The 17,036-nt window shown below is 53.5% G+C and overlaps 1 protein-coding gene across 1 annotated transcript; it reads left to right on the top strand.

The window, feature by feature from the left end:
• The first annotated feature begins 3,760 nt into the window (after positions 1–3,760).
• TBX21 (T-box transcription factor 21) lies at positions 3,761–15,289 on the top strand. The gene is made up of 6 exons (XM_032618112.1): positions 3,761–4,330; positions 12,043–12,197; positions 12,582–12,703; positions 13,308–13,466; positions 13,621–13,682; positions 13,919–15,289. The coding sequence occupies exons 1-6, from the start codon at positions 3,840–3,842 to the stop codon at positions 14,535–14,537; spliced, it is 1,608 nt and encodes a 535-aa protein (XP_032474003.1). The 5' UTR covers positions 3,761–3,839; the 3' UTR covers positions 14,538–15,289.
• The last annotated feature ends 1,747 nt before the right edge of the window (positions 15,290–17,036 follow it).

The following is a 17,036-nucleotide window of genomic DNA, read 5'->3' as shown; positions in this document are numbered from 1 at the left end:
GTTGCTTTATGACCACCTAGAGGGGTGGGATAGGGAGGGCGGGAGGGAATGGATATGGGGATATATGTATACATATAGCTGATTCACTTTGTTATACATCAGAAACTAACACAACATTGTAAAGCAATTATACTCCAATAAATATGTTTTAAAAAAGGGGCCTTCCGGGTCCCAAGAGGGTGCAGCACCCACACATTTTAAGGAGAGGACCCAGGTGACTGTTAGATTCTGGGGTGAGGAATTGACTGATCCTGGAGCTTCAATAAGAAAATCTTCTCAATGCCTGTAGCGGCCGTCCTCAGCCATTACACAGTCTTCCAGGCGCCGAGGAGCACACAGCAAGCAGGGTCAGGGCACAGGCTCCCAGGCTGGGACATAACTTGGAGGTGGAATAGCAAAGTGGGAGGGGGCCTGAGAGTGGGATACATGGACTCTGTGGGGCCCAGAATCACCTGGAGTCCTTCAACATACAGATTCTGGGGGAACCCGCCATAGGCCTGGGAATCAGAATCTCTAGAGGCCCATCCCAGGAATCCACATTGTAACAGCTTCCTGGCACCATCTGCGACCCACAGGTGTGGCAGGTGCTGTGTGGCATCAGGTGAGCCAAGCTCAATTTGAGTCTTGATAAGAAATGGCTTGAAAAGAAGCCTTGAATACAGGCAGAGGACAACAGTGTGAAGAAAATCGCTGTCCAGGCTGGTGGAGGGGGGCAATTTTCTTTTCTGTTTTCCAAACCTTTTCTGATGTGATCATATGACTTTTCACTTATTACGATTGTTCTCCCTCAAAATGGGAAGGCAAACACTGTTGTGGGATCAGTGTTGTGGGATCCCACTGTTGTGGGATCAGACTCCTGGATCAGGAGTCAAGAGACCGGGATTGCAGCCCTGGTTCTGCTACGAATGGGATGTGAGAGTTTGGTAAGTCGTTCGTCTTCCCATATTTACCATCCAGCCTGTCTCGTAATATTTGATGTCTGCTGGAGACGGTGTCTCTCCCATCCTGGACACACAGCCTGCGTATTTTTGCTTCTGCCTCGCCAGGGCCAGCCTTCTCGATGCTCAGTGGGTCGATCCATGAGGTAGGGGGGAAGGGCAGCGATGGGAAGTGAGGGGATCCCAGGGGGCCTCGTCACAGTCTTCTCCACCTTCCCCACCTCTCCAGCCCCGGGACCTGGGCAGAGGGTGAGGTGGCGACAGGAGGAGGAGGTGTCACTGCCAGAGTTCTTCTTCTCACCCAAGCTGGCAGAGGGGCAGGGCTGGCACTGGTGACACCAGGGCCACTCAGCCTCCGCTTTTCACAAGTACTTTCTTTTTTGGGTGGAAGGAATTGGAGGGAGGGGGTGAGGAATCTGGGGTTGATGAGCCAGGCTGTAAGACCCTCTAACAGCCCATCAAGTTACGAAAGACTGCCCCCAGCCACCCTCTTCCCCCAGGGACAAGTCCCCAGGTCCACCTGATTCCGAGATTCGTAATCCCTCCTGCTCCAAAAGCTGGGTAGGAGCTCAGGTCCTTCTGATCAGAGGTAGGGAGATGGATCCCTTGACCTAAGGATTAGCATGGAGAAGAGGAGTGGAGAGAGAGAGAGAGGAACAAGGCTCCACTCGGCCCTCCAGAGCCAAGCACTTAGCGAAAATGTCTCCCAAAAGAGAGGTCAGCATTCAACAGTCTCATGTCTCCTGGGGAAATCAGTCATTCAGGGAAGACTTACTAAAATCTTTCATGTTTCCCCAAAAGTAGCCAAGGGTCCCAAGGTTACCCTCTCTTTCAAGCAATGCTGCCCGGTTGCAAGAGCAGGTAGAAACTTCCCCCTTCCGTAAGAATGGGGAATGGCAGGTAAAGGACCAGGAGGAGGCCAGTCCCCGGTTCTGGTGCTTTTGTGTGCTGGCCTCCATGCTCAGGGGATGCACTGATTCTCTCTCCTCCCTCCCTGGGTCATGCCTGCCTCCTGGGGTGCCCAGCTTTGCCTTCACCTGCCAACCTGCCTCTCGGTTCAGCTCTAGGTGGGAGCAGAGGGTCCCCGTGGGCCCCTAAGGGCGAAGCCCTGTTGGGCTGGGGCAAGGATGCAGAGATGGGGCCAGCCCCCAGGGGAGAATTGAGGAGGGCTGGGGTAAAAGGGGGGAGAGAAGAGGTTAACTTTTAACATGGTGAAAATGTTAAAGTATTTCTCAAAACACCCTTACAAATGTAAAGATTTATCTATATATTGACATGCAAAAAAATTCCACGACACCTTGTTGAGTGAAAAAAAATATTACAAAGCAGCACGTGTGGTGTTTATACAAAATTATATATATATATATATATACACGCACACATATATATATGGTGTGTGTGTGTGCAAAAGACAGAGGGGGGTGTGCAAGGAGTGATGTCTGGAAGGGTGTTCACCGAAATCTTAATCCTGTTTGCCTCTGGGGGGTAGAATTTGGCATGATTTATACAGTCCTATTTTTACTTTTTTCTACTGCTGAAATTTTCTACATGAGTATGTTTTATCTTTATACACAGGAAAACTCCCAATGACGATATTTTCAACCTGGGGGAAAAAGGATTGTTTTCATGATCAAAGGAATATAACTACATTAGTCAGCAGAAAAGGAAAATAGAGGAAGAAAAGCTCCCGTAGTCCTATCACCACGGCGGCCCTTCAGAACATGTGGTGGTTTTCCTTCCTGTCAGCCGGCTCTGAATCTGTTCAAATCTGAATCCGTTCAGTCTGGCTTTTCCATCCAGGTATAACAATAGACTGGGAAGTGCTGCCCAGGTGTGCCCTCTCAGGTAAGGCTCATAGCCCCTCTGAAAAGTACATCAGTTTGTTTTCTCTAGCCTAGGGGACTTCAGGCACTTGAGGCTGACTTTCAGGCAAGGGAAGTGACTTGCCCAGGTCACATATACCTGAGTGAGGGGAAGAGCCAGTCCTGGGACTCTGAGCACTGGCAGCCCAGTGCTACTTCCAGTGCGCATGGCTGCCAGGCCCCGGTGGTGGAGCTTCTGTGGGCCTGGACCAGCCCAGGACCCTGCAAACCCTCAGCTGTTGCCATGCAATTCGTTTGAAGGAACTCTTCTTGCTGCCCACCAGGTCCCAGGTCTGCCCTGGGGCTGAAGGAACAAGATGCATCGGACACAGTCCACTTGGGTCTCTGGCAAAGAGAAAGAATGCAAACACTTCACACAAGGCCACTCAGCACGGAGCCTGGGCACAGAGTGAGCATCAGTGAACATCCGTCACATGCCCACGGGCGAAGCGGCTCGGAGCCTGCGAGTAAGCCCATCTGGGCCATCACCGAAGGCTTCCCGTAGGAGGGGGCCTTTGAGCTGAGCCTTCAAGAATGGGTGGAATTTCCAGAGGGTCCAGAGAAGAGAAACAGTCTGCATTTCAGGTGGAGGGGTTGACGCTCTCAGAAGGCAAAGTATGCGAACTACAAAGCGCGCGGGGACTCGCTGGTCTACACGGTTGGGGGCCCTGCAGTCCTCACCAACCGCGTAGAATTTGCCGAGTATTAGCCACGAGGGGCGGGGTGAGGCGGGGCGGGGCCGAGGTGTGGGGGTGGGGGTGGGGGTGGGGGTGGGGGTGGGAGGCCCCAGAGAGCTTCATAAAGCCACAGCAAAGGCGCCGCGACGCTAGTGACAGCGACCCGCTGAAGACGGAGCCCGGGAGTTGCCGCGCGCCCGCCAAACGCGGGCGCAGGACCCAGGCGTCCGAGCCCGGGCTCCGGTGGGGCCCCCGCCCCCGCCCAACCCCGCCAGCCTCCGCCCAGCCGACCCCCCGCGCCCGCCCCCGCGCGGAGAAGGGCCGGTCCTCGACGGCCGCGGGAAGGTGCCAGCCCGCCCCGGATGGGCATCTTGGAGCCAAGCTGCCGAGACATGCTGACGGGCACCGACCCGATGCCGGCGAGCGACGAGGTCCGGGCGCCAGGCGCCGACTCGCAGAACCGCTACTTCTACCCGGAGCCGGGCGCGCAGGACGCGGCCGACCGTCGCGTGGGCGCCAGCCTGGGGGCGCCCTACGCCGGGGGCGCCCTGGTGCCTGCCCCGCCGGGCCGCTTCCTCGGAGCCTACGCCTACCCGCCCCGACACCAGGCCACCGGCTTCCCCGGGGCGGGCGAGCCCTTCCCGCCGACGCCGGGCGCCGAGGGCTACCAGCCGGGGGATGCCTACACCGCCCCGGACCCGCGCGCCACACTCTACCCGGGGCCGCGCGAGGACTGTGCGCTGCCGGCGGGGCTGGAGGTATCCGGGAAGCTGAGAGTCGCGCTCAACAACCACCTGTTGTGGTCCAAGTTTAATCAGCACCAGACAGAGATGATCATCACCAAGCAGGGGCGGTAAGTGAGGCGCGCGCCGGGAGCGCCGAGCTGTGGGAGCCTCCTCGGTCCCGCCGGCCCGGACAGGGACGCGCTTTTCTTTTTTTTTTTTTTTTTTTTCTGTCTAGACTGTGCTAGTGTCTCTGTGTCCCTCACAGTTTTGGCTCAGGCTTTGGGAGGAAAGAGGAGTTGAGTTTCGGACAGGAAAGTTCTGGGGGTTGTTTACTCTCAGGACCAACAGGCACAACTCAAAAGGGAGATGGAGGAGAGGGGCGCAGTGAGCCGTCGTCCTGGTTTAGGGGGAGGGTGCCTCTGGTTTCACCCAGTATTGGGGTGCAGTCCCTACCTGGTGGGAGGCGCGGAGGGCGCAGGGGGAGTGTGTGCTGTGGGTCTGACAGAGCAGGGCGCCTCTTAGCCCCTGTGTGTGGGGAAACGGAGCGGAAGGCAGAGTCTTACAGTGGGTGGACAGCAATCCGGCCCTCATCCCGGGGCCCCTTGTGCCCACCTCTCCCAGCCCCCTTGCTGCTGTTATGTACAGGTCAACTCTGGGGGAGGGGGTGTGTGTGTGGTAAAACTGGGATTTGGTGACATGGAGAAGTGGTCGCCAAGTTTCCTTTCCGGTAGTACTTTGAGATCATATGTCTGGTGTGCGCATGTGTTGGGAGGGGGGTGGTGGTAAAGTGGGAGGGGGCATAGATTCCTTCCAGACACAGTCCCTTCCCCGAGGGCACAGATGTCCATGGGCCTGAGCAGGTGAAGCTAACCCATGGGTCCCAGCTGGCAGCCAGTCCCACACCCTGTACTCTTCAAGGCTTGTCCCTGAAAGCCTGCCCCACCCTTATCCAGATACTCACCAGTCCATCCTGGGGAACCCATGGCTCCATGGTTCAGGGTCCCCTGAGCTCCGTGCGTGCGGGGTAGGGTTTGGGGCCAAGGGTGCTGCTTCCGGAGAGAGTCTCCTACGAGGGGAAAGAAAGAGAAACTTGCAACTTGTATGGTATTTGTTTAGTAAGCAACACTCTGAGTGGGCCCTGCCTGTGTCTGGTGTGTGAGTATGCACCCACCCTTCCCGGTGGGGGCCCATATGGGCAGGGGACCAGTGAGGGCCTCTGTGTGGAGGGGCTATGTCATCAGTGGACCTGGGAGGTGTTGAAGAGCAGCTACCAAGGGTTGGGCTTGGGGAGGGAGAAGGGAGAGGCCATGCTGGGCCTGAGGGTTGGCATTCAATCTGGGCATTGCTGGATGGATGATTCCTATGGGGTGGCTTGGGATTGAGGGACCTGTCCACCAACCACAACTGGCTTCAAGTTGCTGAACTGTCCCTCTTTCTCGGGGATGAACCCGAGAAAGTTGGCATTTTCTTTCGCGCCACGGCCTTCATCTTCTAGGCCTTCTGATAATTGCTCTCTGCTCCCCCAGCCCTAGCCCCTGTCTGGGTGCACCCAGGCATAGCCTAGGCTTCTAGGCTATGTTGTCTGAATTGGAGGAGACCCAGAAGATCCTGTCCCATCTTCTCCCAGGACAGAGAGGGAAATGGACCCAGAGACAGTAAGAGACTTTTCTGAGGTTACACAGAACATTCATCACTGGCAGAACTGGCACCAGCATGCAGAAGTTACGTGCCTGGGTTTCTTTCTCTGGTGCCCCACGACCAGGAGTAAAAACAGCCACCCACACTGTCCGAAGGCCTTGATGCATTCAGAGTGCTTTCACTTCCATTATTTCACTGTGTGCTAGGTAGGCCAAGCGGCCTCCCCATTTACAGCTGAGGGCACTGAGGCCCAGGGGAGCTGGTGGCTTACACTGGGTTACACGGCAGACCTGAACTCAGGCTCAGGCCTGAACCCTGTTGAGTGGTCAGGAAGCCTTCCCACCCTGGGGCCTGGTGGGGGTCTCCCCACAGCCTTGCAGCCAGGCCCCAGCCCCTCCAGTCTTGAGGGATGAGGTAGATGGAACTTCAGCAGAACCTCAGGGTTCTGGGGGTGAAGGGCTAGCTGAGGGTCTTAGGCGGATGCGTGTTTCTGTACTGGTTGCCTCCTTTACGCCTACAGCCTCCTTCTTTCCTTTATTTTCCTGCTGAATAATCCTCTCTGGACAAGTTTTGTTTTCTCTCTTTTAGATCCACACACTTAATTTCCTTTATTATGAAAAATTCCAATATATACAAAAGTGAAGAGAAACATGTAATGGATCTCCATCTACCCATTATCCAGCTTCAATAGCTGTCAATACTGGTCCAATCTTGTTTCTGCTTTATCCTCGCTCACTTAACTTGTGGTCTGAAACTATATTAGCGATAGTGTAAGTAATGAGTCAGTAAATCCTAGACACTGTATTACTTTACCCTTAAGTAGTTCTCCGTGCACCTCTAAAAATGGCTTTTTAAAAATAAACACAATGCCATTAGCAAACCTGAAAAGAAACTCTTAAATATCGTCAGATTTCCCTGATTGTTTTGTGTGTGCGCGCGCGTGCATGTTTTACAATCCTCACACTTTCGATCCATCCTAACGGACTGCTTCGGACACTGCGGGCTGTGGGGCCGTTGGAAGGGGGCAGTGGCCCCTCACTACTTCCTCTGAGGCCTCCTCTTGGATCAGGCCTTGGGGGCCCCATGGCGGGGTGGAGAGGACGGAGGACACACCGCCCCCGATTCAGCACCCCTGACTGTGAGCTTGGGCTCCAGTGATCTGGGAAGTCGGCGGCCATTTCCTTCTGCTACTGGCTTCTGAAAAGGAAGACTTGGGCTCAGAGAAGAGCTCCCATTCTGTCCTCCTGCTTTGGTGGGCTGGCCTGTCCTTCCATGATTTCCAGTGACCCCCCAGTCACCACCACATCACCCACGGCTTTCTTCCTTTTTGAAAAATCCTTCCAGCCCAGGCCCACCCACAGCCCCGTAGCCTTTCGCCTTGGGCTGACTCACTCCCTCCCAGATCCTCCCTCTCCCACCCACCCTAGACCCATTCCTCAGTGTGCACACAGTGATACCCTCCTCCATGGGCAAGCATGGGTTGGGGAGCAGGGGGTGATTCCAGGGCCCAGAGACTGATCCAGGCAGCTCAGATGGGGCTGGGAGGGGAAACGGAGGACAAGAAGATGGACTGGCCAGCTGGAAGGCTGAGAGTTCAAGTTTGTGTGTTTGTGGAGGTTCATGGCCCGACAGACCCACTCATGTTGCCCGGCCTCGTGTCGTTTCTGGGAGGCAGTCTGTGTGCTGCGCCCAAGGTGGCCGGTGTATGTCAGTCGATGGTAGACTTTCTCAGTAGAGGAAGAGAGAGGCGGCTGTCTCGTGTGTGGGCGTGTGGGTGTGCAGTAATTGCCGGCAATCCCCACTTTTCTGGGTGTAATTAGTTGATTATTATGATCAACATAACTGTCCTTAAGTAGCTCAGTTTGCATTTGTGTATCAATTTCAGTCCCATACCATCCTCGACCACCGGCCTCAGCCCTTTTGGTTTTCTCTTCTCTACGTTCCAACTCCAAGAACTTTTTAGATTTTTTTAAATTTAATTTTATTTTTTTTAGCTTTAAGCCTGCTTTAATTTGGGCTGACTGGCTTTATTTCTTCTGGAGCAGGTGAAAATGGCTTTGCTTTCTCTTCCGCCATTTGCTGGTGGCTGTCTATCTATTCAGTGGGTCCGAGGTCGGTGGGAAGAGGCGATCCCTTGATGCCTGAGAGCTTTTTGAGTTTGGATCGGTACAAGGCATTGCCAGAACACCCTCCTCAAAGGTGGTACCGCTTTACACCCCCACTAATAGTGGCCGAGAGGACCCATTATCCCGCAGGTTCATCAGGATTAGATACTGTCAATTTTGAAACATTTTGCCAACATGACTGATAAAAACCATGTTTTAATTTGTACTTAACGATGGTGAATTGGAGCACTGTCAGAGGCGTACAGGATGGGGACGGGATATGATGACTTTGTGAATCATTTCAAACTGGATGGTCCTTAGAAGCAGCAGAGGAGCTTGGGGTCTTGAACCCTGTCCTCTGAGGGCTGAGTGAGTGCTGAGCGGTCTTTCCTAGGGGCTCATTCTGGCACCAGACCCATCTTCACTCCTGGTTCCTTCCCAGCAAAGTGTCGTGTAAATCAGAGGCTATTTTGGGATCCCAGCTGGTGGTGATTCTAGACTTTTAGGGTGAAGTTGAGACCTCCCTTCTCCTCTCCCTCTTCCCCACAGTCTTCCTGTGTCTCCTGCCTTTCACTCTACCAGCGATGAGCAGGATGGGGTGATGGAGACGGTAGCATGCGCTCTGCCATCAGGAGACCCCATTTCTGCTCTCCCACCGTGGAGTCATCACCAAACCTCTCTGAGCGTCATTTTCTTCAAGTATAAATTGGAAATAACATTTTATATCTCAAAGGACTGGTTCAGTGAACTGGCTGCTGCATAAGTAGTGGCACTTGAATTAATAACGTTCCCTTCTCTCTGTTACTACATGTTTAGATAGGAACTGGTTACAATATAGGACACGTGAATGACCTGACCACTGTTGTAGAATGAGCTGGTGGTAGAAATGGGTTGAAAGTGTTCTCCCACCCTAGACTGCTCAGTCTCATCCCTAACCTTTGACTCCTCCAGTTGACTGGCATACCGAGCTCCTGGGACCGAGGGCCTCAGACCGGAACTCTGGACTCTTGCTTGGGGCTCTTCAGCCAGGCCAGAGGGCTTTGATAGTTCTGGGCCTGGGAGAAGGTGGGATGGGGGTGGGATGGGAGAGACGGTGAGCTGAGTTTCACATCCTTCAAACTCCTTAACAGCTCTCAGAGGAAAGATGGACAGGAGTTATTATCTCCATTTACGGGTGAAGAAAGTGAGGTTTGGCTTGGGAATTAACTTATCCAAGGCCATAGGGCCACTAAGTCTCTTTTTCTCAGCCCAGGAGAGTCTGGGGAAAACAGGAATGTGACAGTACCCTCCCGGGAGATCTTTCCAAGGTTATTAGCGATATTGATCTGGGACCCTCTGGGGACTAGAATCCACCCAAAAGTGCTCCTAAGGGGGCTTCCCTGGTGGTGCAGTGGTTGAGAGTCTGCCTGCTGATGCAGGGGACATGGGTTCGTGCCCCGGTCCGGGAAGATCCCACATGCCGTGGAGCGGCTGGGCCCGTGAGCCATGGCCGCTGAGCCTGCGCGTCCGGAGCCTGTGCTCCGCAACAGGAGAGGCCACAACAGTGAGAGGCCTGCGTACCGGAAAAAAAAAAAAAAAAAAAAAAGTGCTCCTAGGCCCCTAGAACTCTCCTTCCCCCAGGTTTCCTCACTCATGAACCAATGCCTTTCTTCCCAACCTGCAGGGCTTCTTGTAGGGGAAGGTAGAAGTGTGTGGGAATGAAAAGTAATTCTGATGAGGATTTGACTCTGCCAGCTTAGAAACTCTGCTCTTCCTGCTTGGGTTAGAAGAGAAAGACTAAGCCATAGATGCGCTGGTTGTAGTGATGGTGGTGATGGGCTGGTGGTGGTTGCAGTGGTGGTGAGGGGGTAGTGATGGTGGAGGTGTTGGTTGTAGTGGTGGTGGTGATGGTGGAGGTGCTGGTTGTAGTGGTGGTGGTGATGGTGGAGATGCTGGTTGTAGTGGTGGTGGTGATGGTGGAGGTGCTGGTTGTAGTGATGGTGGTGATGGGGAGAGTGGTGGTTGTGGTGGTTGGGGGGGTAGTGATGGCGGAGGTGTTGGTTGTAGCGATGGTGGTGAAGGTGGAGGTGTTGATTGTAGTGATGTGGTGTTGGGGGTAGTGATGGCGGAGGTGTTGGTTGTAGCGATGGTGGTGATGGTGGAGGTGCTGGTTGTAGTGGTGGTGGTGATAGTGGACGTGCTGGTTGTAGTGGTGGTGGTGATGGTGGAGGTGCTGGTTGTAGTGGTGGTGGTGATGGTGGAGGTGCTGGTTGTAGCGGTGGTGGTGATGGTGGAGGTGCTGGTTGTACTGATGGCAGTAGTGGCAGTGGTGTTGGTTGTAGTGGTGGTGGTGATGGTGGAGGTGGTGGTTGTGGTGGTTGGGGGGGTAGTGATGGTGGAGGTGCTGGTTGTGGCGGTGGTGGCGACGGTGGAGGTGCTGGACACGATGGTGGTAAGGTAGTGCTTCTTCCTCTGAATCTGTTGTAGCGATGGTGGTGATGGTGGAGGTGCTGGTTGTAGTGGTGGTGGTGATGGTGGTGCTGGTTGTAGCGATGGTGGTGATGGTGGAGGTGCTGGTTGTAGCGGTGGTGGTGATGGTGGAGGTGCTGGTTGTAGTGGTGGTGGTGATGGTGGAGGTGCTGGTTGTAGCGGTGGTGGTGATGGTGGAGGTGCTGGTTGTAGCAATGGTGGTGATGGTGGAGGTGCTGGTTGTAGTGGTGGTGGTGATGGTGGAGGTGCTGGTTGTAGCGGTGGTGGCAATGGTGGAGGTGCTGGTTGTAGCGGTGGTGGTGACGGTGGAGGTGTTGGCTGTAGCAATGGTGGCGACGGTGGAGGTGCTGGTTGTGGCGGTGGTGGCGACGGTGGAGGTGCTGGACACGATGGTGGTGATGGGCTGGTGGTGGTTGCAGTGGTGGTGAGGGGGTGGGGGTAGCGGTGGTGGCGACGGTGGAGGTGCTGGCGACGATGGTGGTGAGGTAGTGCTTCCTCCTCTGAATCTGTTGTAGTGGTGGTGGCGACGGTGGAGGTGCTGGCGATGATGGTGGTGAGGTAGTGCTTCCTCCTCTGAATCTGTTGCAGTGGTGGTGGCGACGGTGGAGGTGCTGGCGACGATGGTGGTGATGGTGGAGGTGCTGGTTGTAGTGATGGCAGTAGTGGCGGTGGTGTTGGTTGTGGAGGTGCTGGCGACGATGGTGGTGAGGTAGTGCTTCCTCCTCTGAATCTGTTGCTCAGCACGATAGCACAGCATCCCAATTCCAACTTCCTCCACGTTTCCTGGGAACCAGGACTTTGAACATGAGGACTGTGCTCAATAGAGTCCCTCTTCCAGGTGGATGGGAAGCTCCAGCTAGGACTTCGGTTACTTCTCTGAAGACCCTGGAGCAGGCTGTGCTACGGACATCAGGCCCAGAAGGATGGGGCAGGGAGAGCCTGTGGATGGGTGCTCTGGAGCTAGGTGCGTGTTAGCACCGTGAGAGCCATGATGGAGAGGATGGATGGCAGACCAAGGCCAGACCAGGGTTCAGGGAACTGAGAGATGAGGACCTACTAGGAACTGCTTGTGTGCGGCTGGCTTGGGGCTTTGCTCCCCCTCTAGGGAGCATGCTAAGGCTTGCAGCTAATGTCTAGCAACTGACCCTCTGAAAGAAAAACATTTTTAAAAGTCCCGATTCATAGTGTTTGCTGATTTCCATGGTAAATACCCCTATAATGGCTGCTCGTAAGCTGCCCATGTGATATCACTGAACGCGGAGTTGGGAAGACACGTGTGGTAGTGCACATAATCTGGTATCTCCACCGGACAGGTACAATAGATGTAAACAATCTCGAGAGCAGAGGTAATAGTAAACTGTAGTAAAAAGAACTGAGAAGTGATTTTTTTGAGTATTTATTACCTTGGCTTGTAATGTAATATATTTAATTGTAAATTTATGTGATTTAATTTTTAATCGTGACTGTTTAACAACTGGCTGGCAGACTTCCTGGACTTCTCCAGCTGGCTCTGGTGAGGGCTGGGAACCAGCTCCAGCACACCAGCGACGGACAGCCTTTGCGCAGGGCGTGGCTGTCCGGGGGGCTGGGGGCTGATGGGTATTGATGGGTCTCTCTGTTCTCCCCAGGCGGATGTTCCCATTCCTGTCGTTTACTGTGGCTGGGCTGGAGCCCACCAGCCATTACCGGATATTTGTGGACGTGGTCTTGGTGGACCAGCATCACTGGCGGTATCAGAGCGGCAAGTGGGTGCCGTGTGGAAAGGCTGGGGGCAACATGCCAGGTATGCGCCTCCTTGGGAACTGGGGGGCATGCTTTTTGTCTAATACTGGGCGCCCCCTGGTGGATCCAAGAGGAACCCCCAAGCCCCTAGCCCTGACTCCTAGGATTTCATTCTCTTTTCCATCCCTCCCTTCCCATCCCACCCCACCCCACTCCACCCAACCCCATCCCCTCCCACTTCTCACTTCCGTTCTGTTTGTCATCTCTTCTACTTTGCTCTAGCCTGTCTTCGGCTCAGTCCTCTGCCCACAGCTCCCCCTGTCCTGCCCCGTCTGTCCTCCCCCTGCATCCTTCTTGCCATTCCCCTCAGAACAGGCAAAGAAGCCCCACATCACCAGGGGTCTGGTACCAAGGGCTGCATGCCAAAGAGATTAACTGTCCACAGGGAACCGCCTGTACGTCCACCCAGATTCTCCCAACACTGGAGCCCACTGGATGCGCCAGGAAGTTTCATTTGGGAAACTAAAGCTCACGAACAACAAAGGGGCCTCCAGCAATGTGACCCAGGTGGGACTCCTCCCCGTGGGATAGCCCCGCACCCCTCCCTGTCCCCGAGGTCGCAGCGGGTCCTGCAGGCTGCTTCTATTCTGGAAGAGCGACTTTTCTCCCTCTCTGACTCTGGTTCTTTTCCACCCACCTTGGGAGGAAGCTGAATCTCAGGGCAGACAGGCGTCCCATTTGGGCCAACATGGACCAAACCAGCCAGGGGGTTTCTTCACCGAATCCTGGGCTGCCATCACTCGTGTACCATATTGGGTATAGAGTTGGTACCGGTGGTCCCAGGGAACGGATGCAAAGTTTCTTTGAGTTGAGCAATTCTATTAAAAGTGCCCTTATCCCTGAAAAGCCCTGTTTGTGCTAATACCTTGGTCACAATGGACATCTGGGGATAGGTAAAGGGGCAAGAGAATAGAATTAGTGCCCTGAAGAGGCTAGGGACTGGGGCTGGAAGCCTGGGAGAAGTTATGTGGTGGCAGGGCAGAGGAATGGGCACGATGACCTCAGGGTCCTTTCTAGCTTGGCCATAGGGCTGGCCATAGATGGTGGGGCCGGGAGAGGGTTCCTTTGAACTCCCTCCTCCCACCCTCACAGCCGTCCTACCCTCCCTCAGATGATAGTGCTCCAGTCCCTCCATAAGTACCAGCCCCGGCTGCACATTGTCGAGGTCAGTGATGGAGAGCCAGAGGCGGCCTGCAACGCTTCCAACACACACATCTTTACTTTCCAAGAAACCCAGTTCATCGCCGTGACCGCCTACCAGAACGCCGAGGTGAGGGCTCCCTGGGCGAGGGTGGGCTGAGCCTGTGGCAGGGCGGGGGGACGACGAGGGGTAGAGTGGAGCCCCCAGTCTTCCTGGGAGCGATTTTGGAAGTTCCCCGGCCTCAGACTCAGGACTCAGGTGACTCTGTTTCACTTCTCTCTAGATTACTCAGCTGAAAATTGATAATAACCCTTTTGCCAAAGGATTCCGGGAGAACTTTGAGTCGTAAGTGCCACTGGGTTCATCTCATGTTTGCAGAGGCCTCCTCTTGTCCCTCTGAGACCAGACAAGTGCTCAGCACGTCCCCTCTCTGCCTCTGCGGTGGGGAAGTGTGGGCTGGGTACTGGAGGGTGGCAGGCAAGTCAGGAAAGAGGGTCTGGGGAAGGACATGAGACAGGCAGGCTCCTAAGTGACCAGTTCCGTTCGTGACCCCTGTCTTTTGCTTCCTGTTTGTTTTTTAGCATGTATGCATCTGTTGACACCAGTGTCCTCTCCCCACCTGGACCCAACTGTCAGTTGCTTGGGGGAGACCACTACTCTCCTCTGCTCCCTGGCCAGTACCCCGTTCCCAGCTGTTTCTACCCCAACCTTCCCAGCCAGGCCAAGGATGTGGTTCCCCAGCCTTACTGGCTGGGGGCCCCTCGGGACCACAGCTACGAGGCCGAGTTTCGAGCTGTCAGCATGAAGCCTTCATTCCTGCCCTCCGCCTCTGGGTCCACTATGTCCTACTACCGAAGCCAGGAGGTCCTGGCACCTGGAGCTGGCTGGCCTGTGACCCCCCAGTACCCTCCCAAGATGGGCCCAACCAGCTGGTTCCGCTCCACGCGAACTCTGCCCATGGAACCTGGCCCTGGAGCCTCAGAGGGGCGGGGGCCGGAAGACCCGGGCTCCCCGTCCTTGTGGACTGAGATCACGCCCATCCGGCCAGAGTCCAGCGACTCAGGACTGGGTGAAGGAGACTCTAAGAGGAGGCGTGTGTCCCCCTATCCTTCTAGTGGCGATAGCTCCTCCCCTGCGGGGGCCCCTTCTCCTTTTGATAAGGAAACCGAAGGCCAGTTTTATAACTATTTTCCCAATTGAGCAGTTGACATGGTGAAAGGAGCAGAAAGAGTGTCATCAGGTTGGTGACACCAACTAACGTAGACCACAGACCCAAGACTGAGCCGTCCCCAGCTCCCTCTGTCCCATCTCCTTCTGTAGCTGGTTGAGGAAGAGGGGGGTCAAGAAGGATTCTGGGGTTCACTTGCTGCCTCCTGGCCCACAATGAAACCGGCGAGGAGTGTTCTCTGCCCCTTCCTCTGTCCCAACTACACTCATCAACCTGGTGCTGCTTCTGGTTGTGGGTTCCCAGCTGGAGAACAGAAAACAGACAATGGAAGGTCTGGGACACAAAGGAGCTTCCTCCCTTCTGCGGGGTGTAGGGGTGGGAGTGGGGGGGTCAGGATTAGGTGGGACAACCAGACTGGAGACTCAGATCTCTTCCTCTGCAGAGTAACTTTCAACATTTGTGTGTGTGTGTGTTAATCCCTGATCTGGAAATAAAGACACATGAATTTTATAACAGCCAGCCAGCCACAGTCAGGGGAGAGGACCCAATGACTTTGGGCAGCTGGCTTGGGCCGCACCCTCTTAGAGGCAGTGGGGTCCCAAGGAAGGGGCTGGAAAGGGGGGGAATTGTGCACAACTCAGGAAGCAAGGTCTTGAGGGGGGTGTGAGGGTGCATTTTTCTTTTTTATTTTTTGGGAACGGGGGAGGCTATTTATTGTACAGAGAGTGGTGTCAGGATATATTGCTTTTGTCTTCATCACTTTCTGAAAATAAACACGAAACTGTCAAGTGTGTCCTGCTTTAGTGCCTGGGTGGGGGACATGGGCGGGGACTCTACCGGGAACTGCAAGTGCACCAAAGCTGTTCTCTCTGCTCTAGAACAGAACTTGAAGTTCCGAAGACCATGTACCTCCTAGAAACTAGAAGTGACTTCACTCAGGGGATAAACTGAGTTAGAGCAATTCTACGTGTCCTGCCTTTGGTGCTCAGGTTAATGGCTGATGCCACTTCTTAAGGTGTCTTGGGATACCCTGACCTGTAGAGCAGGGTGTGAGGGCAAGACCAGAGGATGGGGGCTGGATCGGGGCGGGTGGGTCTGAGGAGAAGGATGACACTTGATTTCTCTTTGCATTTCTAGCAGCTTTGGATCCTCCATCTTCATCTTAGGGTTGTTCAAGGATTAAAGGAGTAAATGTAAATAGGACTACGTGAAATTGCTCTTTTTGTAGGTCAAAAACGGCCAAATATTGGCAATTTCATATATTTTACCCTAGTACGTGTAAAGGGTTTAGAACAGTGCCAGATAAACAGTAAGCACTCAGAGTGTAAACTATCATCATTGTCATTATTATTATTCTCTAGCTGTTTCTCTCTCTCCTTATACACATACTGAATTGCATTTGTAAAATGATACATGCTTCTTTTAAAGAACTGAAGCAATGCAGAGAACTATAAAGACAACAATAAATTATCCTAAATCTTACCACCCATCAATAATTATCATTAACATTAGATGGATTGGAAAGACAGAAATATTTTTATAATATTGGAATCATACTGAAAATTCTTTTTCTTAATGAAACCTATTGAATTTTCATTAACAGAAGTTAATAATAACCCACCAAACCATCAAAACCCCCAAGAATCTCAAGTGAATGAGGACAATTGCCGAAGTCAAATCTTCCTTCATGATAAGAGATATTTCCTGAAAGAGCACTCTAAGGTTAAAAAAGGAGCTTATGAGAAACATTAAGAGGTTGGAGTTACTGTTTGCCTCACCCCAGTCCACAGTATACCCCATTCTAATGTGGGAACATCATTATAGGCTGTACAGGTGTTCTTCCAATTCTTTTTAGAGCCTGGAAAACTTCACTAATGTCTCACAGTTCACATTCCCTCTTTTACTGGTCTCTGCCCAGAGGTAATTTTCATCACCATCTAGTCAGAAGAAGGAAAAGATAATGAGACATACATATTTGGTTCCATCCTCTTTGGATTTGGAAGCTCATCTTCTTAAAATGACAAGAGGAGTTCAGCCATATTTCACTCTGTGAATGTAGATTAATCCTCCCCATGCCCCACCCCTTGGCTGTCACTCCTTGGAGTTAATGATATTAAACTGAGCCTATTTCCTTTCTTGGGAACTGTTGTGAGTAATTACAATACTCTTCTTTAAAAAAAATTGTTTTTTAATTAATTTATTTTATTTGTTTATTTTTGGCTGTGTTGGGTCTTTGTTGCTGCACGCGGGCTTTCTCTAGTTGCGGCGAGCAGGGGCTACTCTTTGTTGGGGTGCGCAGGCTTCTCATTGTCATGGCTTCTCTTGTTGTGGAGCACGGGCTCTAGGCACTCGGGCCTCAGTAGGTGTGGCACACGGGCTCAGTAGTTGTGGCTCGCGGGCTCTAGAGTGCAGGCTCAGTAGCTGTGGCGCACAGGCTTAGTTGCTCCACGGCATGTGGGGTCTTCCTGGACCAGGGCTCGAACCCGTGTTCCCTGCATCGGCAGGCGGACCCTCAACCACTGCGCCATCAG

This window comes from Phocoena sinus, chromosome 20, assembly GCF_008692025.1.
Source record: "Phocoena sinus isolate mPhoSin1 chromosome 20, mPhoSin1.pri, whole genome shotgun sequence".
Lineage (NCBI taxonomy): Eukaryota > Metazoa > Chordata > Mammalia > Artiodactyla > Phocoenidae > Phocoena > Phocoena sinus.
This window is presented reverse-complemented; position numbering and strand designations above follow the sequence as displayed.

Bases quoted from the DNA above. Each gene is read 5' to 3' on its own strand.
- TBX21 (XM_032618112.1), top strand. From the start codon at position 3,840: ATGGGCATCTTGGAGCCAAGCTGCCGAGACATGCTGACGGGCACCGAC. The intron at 12,198-12,581 runs GTATGCGCCTCC...AACTGTCCACAG, and splicing joins GGCTGGGGGCAACATGCCAG to GGAACCGCCTGTACGTCCAC. The intron at 12,704-13,307 runs GTGGGACTCCTC...ACCCTCCCTCAG, and splicing joins CCTCCAGCAATGTGACCCAG to ATGATAGTGCTCCAGTCCCT.